The following is a 10,145-nucleotide window of genomic DNA, read 5'->3' as shown; positions in this document are numbered from 1 at the left end:
ATCGGTATTTAGACTATAAATAGAGTCTATATCAGATTCTACTAGTTCTAAATTACGGGATCTTTGGAAGGACTTCTCGAACTCTAGTCTAATAGGGTGTTTTAGACTTAGTTTAAGGATACGGAAGGCATATTAATGTTGACTATGGTTTAGCCTTATAATAGGTGGGACTAAAGCTGATTCGACTTCTATAGGAATAATAGGAGCAGTTTTGAATACTCCTAGGGTTTTCCTTAGGGCTAGGTTTTGAATTGCCTATAAAGGCCGAATTTGAGCTTTGCTTTTAGTCTTTCACTATAGTATAGAACCATAATCTATTACACTAGTAATACAGGCTAAATATAGCTGTCTAATTATAAAAGGGAATAAGCCACGCGATATATTCATAAGTCTCTATATCCTATAAAAGGCTTGTTTTGCTTTAGAAGCCCTATAGGCTATATATTCCTTAAATCTGAGATTTTTATTAAAATAGATCCCTAGCTATTTGACTACTTTACTAGGGGAAACTAGTTCCCTATTAGGTAGTTTTAGACTAGGCTTATTTTTAGAATTATTAAAATGAATAAGCTCTGTTTTATCTATATTAAAGCTAATAGTATTCTTTTTCCCTAAATCGACTATATCCTTTACTTCTCTTTCTAGAGTCTTAATGTTTTTCTTTAGACTTTTAGAAGTAGTAGTAAGGGATATATTATCTAAATAGGATCTGAATTTAATATTTGCTAACTTAAATAAGTCTCGAATATAGATAAGGAATAGTATAGGGGATATAGGGCTACCTTGTGAAATGCTAGTAAATATAGACCTAAATACTTTAATATTATTATCAAAAGCTAGTCGTAATACTCGGTCATCTAGGAATAACGATACCCATAGAATAAGGCTAGTAGGTAGTAATAAACTAATCATAATCTATAATAGCCTATTCTTGGATACGTGATCAAAGGCGCCTTTAATATTTAGGAAGAGAGTACTAGTTTTCAGCTTATAGGACTTATTTAATTCTACTTTATTTTGTAATAGTAAAGCAATATTAATAGCTGACTTGTGGAGCCTACCTCCCATTTGGGAATAGTATAGTAGGTCACTAGTCTCGGCTAAATAGCTAAGTCGCCTAGCTAGTATTCTCTCAGAAACCTTCTCTAAGTAATTAAGTAGGGAAATAACTCGATATGCTTTGGGTAGGGAATAGTTTGGTTTCCCTGATTTCTTTAGAATAAAGCCAGTAGCTTGTTTCCAGACTTTAGGGTAGTATCCCTTATTAATAAATAAGAAGTATAGCCTATAAAAGATATCTGGAGAAGCTCTATAAGTATAGACTATAATCTCTTAAGTAACTAAGTCTGGTCCAGGGGTTTTCCCCTTTATCTTAGAAGTACAGGCTTATTCTAGCTCTATTTTAGACAAAATAGGCCAGTCCCACTTTAAGCTAGACCTATAGTTTATTAAACTAGTAGGCTCAGTAATAGGGAGTAGTGGGAAAAGTATAGTTCTAAAGATATTATACTTCTCTTAGAAAGTTAATTTTAGCTCATTTGAACTATTATCTAAGATACTAGGAATAGGTTAATATATAGTATCTTTAGTATATTTCATAGCTTTAAAAATCGACTAGGGGTCTTTATTCTCTAAGAACTTATTCCAGTACGCTAGCTTAGTGCTCTTAATAGTATTAAAATAGGTGTTTTTTGCATTTTGGAGTTCTTATTTATAGAAAGTATACCCTAAAGCTTTAGACTTACGGCTATAGTATAGCATTAATTTACATAAGGTCTTTAAGTCCTCATTTCACCAGGGTTTAGAATACGGACTAGCAATAGATTTTGGAATACTATTACTAGCTGCTTCCACTATTCTATTAGTAAAGTCTTCTGCTAATAGGTCTAGTTCATGGTTTCCAGGTATACTAGTAAGTAGAAAGGGCATATTCTCAAGGCTATTAATAAGGTAGCTTATAAATTTAGCCCAGTCCGCTTTCTTAGTATTAAATCTGACTGGATTAGAACTAGAGCTATAGGTCGACTTACTAATAGTAAATAGAACCCCGAAGTAATTAGAACCTAAGTCTGGTAGTACTTGCCAGTCTTTAATCTTAGTTACTATTCCACTAGTAGCAAAACTTAAGTCTAATACGGAAGGAATAGACATATTAGGTCTATAGAAGGTACCTTCCCCTGGTTTATTTAATAGCCTTAGAGAATGGTTCTCTATATAGCTAATTAAATAAACTACATGACTGCTTTGAGGTTTAAGGGAATCCTACTAAGGATAATATATATTAAAATCACCTAGTAATAGAGAGCTATTATAGAGAGTAGTAGGTAAGATATTCTCTCTTAATATAGTCAATATACTATTAGGGTCTTCTGGGTGAATTGCATTATAGAAATTAATTAGCTGCATTTTTAGTACACCTAGACTTAAGTCTATAATTAAGTAATCAGGATCACTTGGTGAGTTTGAGGCTAGACTAGCTTGCAGTTCGCAAGCTATATAAAATAGGGTTCTAGGCCTCAGGGTACCGTAATTCGGGAGTATTTGGAAATAGCTAGAGTATATAATAGAACGATATTCCCGATTATTATTCCCTGCTATTACCCAAGGCTTCTGGATTACTAGGACTTTAATATCCAGTTCTATAGCTATTTGCAAGACGTTTTTAGTAGTAGAGCTATTATAATTCACATTAACTTGTAGTACTTTGACGTAGCTACTCATTAATAGTAATAGTAGGAATTATAGTAGTGGTAGCTTTTTTAATTACTAAGTAAACCTCACATAGCTTAGAACTAGCTAAATAGGCAGTACTTAAGCAATTAGAGCATTTAGTAGTCACGTGGGGGCATTTTTTACCCTTCTTCTTACAGATAGAGCAAAAATGGTTCTCAGTCACGTGACCCTCACCACATAGTAAGCACTTAGGTTCCTTTTTGCAAATAGAATCTAAGTGCCCGTACCCTGCATACCTAGTGCACTGTGTAGTACTAGAAATAGTATGGTATTTTACTACTTTAGCAGAGATCCCGGCTATAAGAAGTCTATTTTTAATAGCTCTATTAGCTTGAATCTCGGTAGGGAATGCCACTACTACTAAACCGGCTCGCTGGAGGCCTGAGTCTCTTTTCTCCTTAGAAGTAGCCCAATAGGGCTGGCTAATAGGCTCTAGTCCCTTATTAAAGGTCTTAATTTCTTCTAGGACTAAGTCCATTCCTTCGGGTATATCGAACTCACGAATAGGTAGACCGTGGATAATAACTTTATACCAAGGTTCTCCTTTTTATACGCTTGTAACTAAGGGAAGCACCCCCTTTATAATAGCTTGATTTTGAACCAGAAAGTCAGAGTTAAATTCGGGAGTAGTATTAACTATAATATTACCCTTCGAGGAAAGAGAAACCGTAGAGATTACTAGTCCCTTGATTCCCTTAGAGCGGAAAGTAGTATTAAGCGAATTGCGAATAGAAATAGCAGAGAACGAGCTAGCCTGCTCCATATAAGCTAGTAGGAAGGTGCTTTTCCTAGAGAGGGCCGTAGATTTCGAGCTAGTATTACGAGTACTAGAACCACTAGTATTATGGGCACTAAGTAGTTTATTAGTATCACGAGCACTACCGCCACTAGTAAGTATACTAGGGCCTTTTCCTCCCTGATTTTTGGACTTAGTATGTAATACTATAGTCCAGTCCTTTTCCGAGTGAGATTGTAGTTCTTGAGTAGCGATTTTAGCCCAAGTAGGCTTTTCGGGGGTAGTTTTAGCTTGAGTAGCTAGTTTGGCTTGAGTTCTTGACTGAATTTCGATCCGTTTAGTGGCATTTTCGAGGTTCGCTACCTGGGAGGCTAGTAAAGTACTAGTATGGCGGATACGGCCGAATTCAGTGTATTCTCTGAAGATTTCTACTAAATCTAGTAGTCGAGATTGCTGGTCATGTGACGGAGTAATAGTAATAGCTTTGACTATTAAGTCCCGGGCTTGACGAATTAGTAATTTAGCTTTATTCGAAGCTTGATTCTGATATTGGTGGTGGTTTCCGTGGTTTTGGTATTCCTTATCAATATTGCTATTAATATCGCTCAAGCTAGGGCCACGCTTTAGCCCGTTCTGGAGGCGGCTCAGTCGAGCCGCACTAGCTGAATTAGGCTGAGGAAAAGGGGCTGCGAGTTCGTCTGAAGAGATGGGATTTGTAGCTAAATCGAATGCGAATTGAGCTCCCTGGCTGAACCGAGCTAGTGGGGAGCTAGTGGGTAGGTCTAGCTGTTCGCTAGGGCCCTCTGGAAGCTCTCCGAGCTCTTGAAAGTCGATGGGAGGGGGGCTAGAGCCCGGGGGGTCAGGGGGGGCCATTTAGCCTGTTCTAGCTCTACTTATAGTAGGTTCTAGAGCCTGGGGCCAAAGGGCTGAGGTGTATTGAGTGAGTTCTGAAGGTGGGTGAAGTGTGGGTGTGAAAGTAAGGGGGGTAAAAAAACCGGAAAAAATGCTGTCTTTTTTATTAGCTTAGTATTAATAATAAGACTACTATTAAGATATATAATTAGGCTTTATATAAGCTTATACTCGAATAGGATAATAAGGCTTTAGTAAAGTAATAAGATATAATTACGAAAAACCAATAAGTTATATTATATTATTGAAATATAATTAAAGTTATACTATATTATTTCCTATTAATCCCTAAAGAGCCATACTATTTCCTATTAATCTCTAAAGAGAATAATAATAACTATAAGAATAATAAGAATATTCTAGCTAAAAAGTAATTATCCGGTTAATGAGCCCAATATAATACTATTACTAGCCCCTCTAATATAAAGTTTATTAAGGATATAAAGTAAAAAGCCGTTAAGAATATTAAATAGGAGGCTATTAAGGATATAGAGCTAGTTAAAGAAGTTATTATCTCAAAGTATAAATGTTTTAAAGTATTACCAGGATATATTAAGATAATAAAGGGCAAATTCAAGAATAAAACCATAAAGAAAGTATATAATATTCCCCCGGGCTTTGTATTAATATAAGAGGACTTATTTATAAAGAACTCTAGAAAGAAGAAAGAGTAAGTATATATATATCCTGACTAAGTTATTTCAAACCTCTTTTTTAGGAGACTACTATAATACCTTTATACTTATATTACTATAATTATATATATGCCATATAATACTTCCTCTACTCTTTAGTAACTAGAGTATACTAGTAACTTATAGCCTTATATCCCTGGTCTTTAGTAATTAGACAGATATATTTATAATATCTAGTTATATCTCTAATCTTTAGTAATCTTGGAAATATAATTATATAATACCTGTAATAGCTAGGCTCTAGTCTTAGGTAATTAGGAGAATAGTAGAACTTGTTATAATAGTTCTTTTATTTAATTAGCTATTCTTTCTTAGTATTTGTTTTATTTTTTATTATAATAAGAATATTACTAGTATTTCCGGTAGTAGTAATTATTATATAAATAATAGAAGTTATATTACCATAATATAATATAAGTAATATCTTAGAAATAATACTTCTCTTATATAATAATAAATTATCTTTTATACTTTACTTAACTTACTTTTCTTATATAATAATAGGCAAGAATATTAAATAATATTATAATAATTACTATATTTATAAAAGATTATATATATTAAAAAATAAAAAGCCTAATTTATTTTATTTTTTTAAATTTCTAATTATTTCTAGTAATATATTATTATTAATTTTAAAAGCTATTTAAAAAGTAAAATAGATTATAATATAATTATTAAATTTATAAATTATTTATTTAAATATCTAATTATATTTTTTATATAAGATATAATTATAATTAAATAATTAATATTTCTATTTTTATTTTATATAATATATTAAATAAATATTTTAGAAATAAATATATTAGATTTAAAATTCTAATTAATATTTGATTTTTAAAATAAATTCTATATAAGAATTAGTATAAAACTTAAACTCTTAATAGCTAATTACTTTTAAATAAATAAATAAATAAAGATTATTAATTAGTATTTTAATTAGAGATTATATTTATATATTAATTATTATTAGAATAATTAAAATAAATAAATTATTATAATTAATTATTAATAAGCCTTTTTTTAGTATAAAACTATTAGCTAGTTTCTATTTATAACTAAAAAAAGCTATAAATCTTATATTTCTTTAAACTAGAACTTTTTTTATTAAAGCTAGCTTATTTAAAAAGAAATTAAATAGAAATAAAACTAAAGTATTAGTAAATTAATTATATAAATTATAATAATTTATTTAAGAATATATAAAATAAATATAGAAATAATATATAATATAAGCTAATAAATATTATTATTTAATTAATTTTAAAATTAGAAATAAAATATAAGTTATTATAAAATACTAGAAATTTAATTATTTAAACTAAAAGCTAAAGAACTAAATAGAAGATTTATTTAAAATTCTAAAAAAATATAATTATTTATTTCTTTTAAAATTACTAAAAATTATAAAAATATATCTAGTTTTTTATATAAAAAAACTATAAAATAATTCTTAGAATTCTTTACTAAATTAAATAAATCCGGAACTATTTTTATTAATACTAAAAAATAATAAATAAAAATATAATATTAAATAAGTTATTATAATTAAGCTAATAAGAAATAAGCTAAAATATAGAATCTAATAAATTAGTTAGAATAAAAATCTAGTATAATATCTAGCTTTAATATTAAATAATAGTTTTCTAGTTTTATAAAGTTTTTATAATAATAATATTAATATACTAGAATTTTTATAAAACCTATAATATTAGTTAAATTATATAAAAAATAAAACTTACTTAAAATTATACGAAAATAATAATAAATTCTTCTAAGTTATATATTAAAAATATTTATATTTGAGATATTAATTTATTTTAGAAAAGAAAATAATATAAAATTAGATAAATTAATAGCTTTTATAAAGTTTAGAAATAAACTTATTTTAAAAAAGAAAATAATATTATAATTTCTAGATATCTAATATTTAAAATACCTGGCCAGATATTAAATACTTTCTAGATATATATAATATAACTATTTTATTAGAGAAATATATTTGAAATATATTAGATATATTTAGAAAGCTAAGCCTTTTTAGAACTAATATATTATAAGATATATATATTCTTTTATAGTCTTTTATATTCTAGTTTTCTTTTTTTTAGCTTTAAATTATTTTTATAAGAAACTTTTTATTTTATTTTCTAAGCTCTAAATATTATATTTATAATAAAAAGCAGGAAATAAAATAAGGAAATTATTACTATAAATAAAAAGCTATATAAAGAAATTATTATTAAAAGCTAAATTATTTAATATAATATTATTATATAATTAATATAATTATAAGAAATAAAAAGAAATAAGAAATTCTTATATAAGTAATAATAATATTAATAAAGAAAAGAAAAAGAAATAAGAAATTCTTATATAAGTAATAATAATATTAATAAAGAAAAAAAAAGAAATTAAAATAAGAAAAATAGCTTAGAAATTTAAATATTTAAATAATATTTAAAAAATTCTCTAATTATTATTATAAATATAATATTTTAAGCTTAAAAAGTAAAATAAAAAGTTTTTTATAAAAATAATTTAAAACTAAAAAAAAAAAAAACTAAAATATAAAAGGCTACGAAAAAATATATATATCTTATAATATACTAGTTCTAAAAAAGCTTAGTTTTCTAAATATTTCTAGTATATTTTAAGTATATTTCTCTAATAAAATAATTATATTATATATATTTAAAAAGTATTTAATATCTAATTAGATATTTTAGATACTAGATATCTAGAAATTATAATATTACTTTCTCTTTTAAAATAAGCTTATTTCCAAGCTATTAATCTATTTAATTATATATATATATTTAAAATAAACTAGTATCTTAAATATAAATATTATATATAAAAAGCAAATACTTTTAATATTTAACTTAGAAAAGTTTATTATTATTTTTATATAATTTTAAATAAGTATTATTTTTTATATAATTTAGCTAGTATTATAGGTTTTATAAAAGTTTTAATATATTAATATTATTATAATAAAAGCTTTATAAAACTAGAAGGCTATTATTTAATATTAAAACTAGATATTATATTAGATTCTTATTTTAACTAATTTACTAGATTTTATATTTTAGTTTATTTTTTACTAGTTTAATTATAATAATATATTTAATAATATATTTTTATTTATTATTTTTTAGTATTAATAAAAATAATTCCGAATTTATTTAATTTAGTAAAGAATTCTAAGAATTATTTTATAGCTTTTTTATATAAAAAACTAGATATATTTTTATAATTTTTAGTAATTTTAAAAGAAATAAATAATTATATTTTTTTAGAATTTTAAATAAATCTTTTATTTAGTTTTTTAGCTTTTAGTTTAAATAATTAAATTTCTAGTATTTTATAATAACTTATATTTTATTTCTAACTTTAAAATTAATTAAATAATAATATTTATTAGCTTATATTATATATTATTTCTATATTTATTTTATATATTCTTAAATAAATTACTATAATTTATATAATTAATTTACTAATACTTTAGCTTTATTTCTATTTAATTTCTTTTTAAATAAGCTAGCTTTAATAAAAAAAGTTCTAGTTTAAAGAAATATAAGATTTATAGCTTTTTTTAGTTATAAATAGAAACTAGCTAATAGTTTTATACTAAAGAAAGGCTTATTAATAATTAATTATAATAATTTATTTATTTTAATTATTCTAATAATAATTAATATATAAATATAATCTCTAATTAAAATACTAATTAATAATCTTTATTTATTTATTTATTTATTTATTTAAAAGTAATTAGCTATTAAGAACTTAAGCTTTATACTAATTCTTATATAGAATTTATTTTAAAAATTAAATATAAATTAGAATTTTAAATCTAATATATTTATTTCTAAAATATTTATTTAATATATTATATAAAATAAAAATAGAAATATTAATTATTTAATTATAATTATATCTTATATAAAAAATATAATTAAATACTTAAATAAATAATTTATAAATATAGTAATTATATTATAGCTTAATTTAATTTCTAAATAGCTTTTAAAATTTATAGTAATATATTATTAAAAGTAATTAGAAACTAGAAAAAAATAAAATAAACTAGACTTTTTATTTCTAGATATATATAATTTTCTATAAATATAGTAATTACTATAATATTAATTAATATCTTTATTTATAAATAGCTAATAATATTACTTTTTTAATAATTAATAAAGCTTTATATATCTAGAATATTTAGAAAGAAATTTATTATATATTTTATAAATTAAAATAATTTATAAAAGTAATTCGAGAATTATTTTATTTTCTATAATATTTTATTTTCTATAATATTTTATTTTCTATAATATAAAAGAAAGCCGTTTTATAATATTCAGATATTACTTTTAGCTTAGGCTATTATATATAGCTTTTCTAGATCTAATAATATATAATTATTTTATAGGATCTTATTTATAAGTTATAAGCTATTATATTTAATAAAAGCTTCTAATAGTACTTTTATAGAAATAACTATAATAAAGTCTACTAATAAAGCTTCTAAGAAAACATCTTTTTCTAGAGAAATTATATCTTTAATAAAGGTATTTTCCTTTAAGAAGTCTTTAATATATATTTGGTTTTTAGAGTCGAATTCCGGATTAAATAAGCCGACTTTATAAAGTATAATTATAGGCTATAAGTTATAGATAATTTCTGAATTAATCTTATTTCTAAGAAAAAGTATTTGAGTTTATAGCTTTTTTTTAATCTGGCTCTAAATATTTATTTTATTTTATTTTTATAATAAAATATTTACTTATTTATTTAATTTTCCAGAATAAAATATTAGCTTAAAAAAAAAAAATAAGAGCTTAGCTTATTTAGCTTATTAAAAAAAGAGCTTTTTAATAATTATAAAGTATTCTAAAATATAATAATTAGAATAGACCTTAAAGAAAGTATTCTAAAGGTTTTCTAGCTTAGCTTTTTATTTCTTTAATACTTGTATTATAATAAGTATCTCTTTATTATATATATTATAATTAAACTTTACTAGAAATATAATTTTAAAAAAATAAGCTATA

General features: G+C 24.0%; 2 protein-coding genes across 2 annotated transcripts; both read right to left on the bottom strand.

The window, feature by feature from the left end:
• Window positions 1-1,791: 1,791 nt before the first annotated feature.
• K444DRAFT_531579 (uncharacterized protein) lies at window positions 1,792-2,727 on the bottom strand (the record flags this gene model as incomplete). Its single annotated transcript, XM_024874999.1, has 2 exons — window positions 1,792-2,231; window positions 2,292-2,727. Coding segments are annotated over 2 exons (876 nt in total), but the record flags the coding sequence as incomplete, so codon positions are not given.
• Window positions 2,728-2,815: 88 nt separating this feature from the next.
• Window positions 2,816-4,021, bottom strand: K444DRAFT_724609 (uncharacterized protein; the record flags this gene model as incomplete). Its single annotated transcript, XM_024888630.1, has 3 exons — window positions 2,816-3,122; window positions 3,231-3,569; window positions 3,663-4,021. Coding segments are annotated over 2 exons (648 nt in total), but the record flags the coding sequence as incomplete, so codon positions are not given.
• Between the last annotated feature and the right edge of the window lie 6,124 nt (window positions 4,022-10,145).

The sequence above is a fragment of the Hyaloscypha bicolor genome (genome assembly GCF_002865645.1).
Source record: "Hyaloscypha bicolor E unplaced genomic scaffold K444scaffold_87, whole genome shotgun sequence".
NCBI classification, from domain to species: domain Eukaryota; kingdom Fungi; phylum Ascomycota; class Leotiomycetes; order Helotiales; family Hyaloscyphaceae; genus Hyaloscypha; species Hyaloscypha bicolor.
The sequence above is the reverse complement of the archived record's forward strand: the minus strand, read 5'-3'. Positions and strand labels throughout refer to the sequence as shown.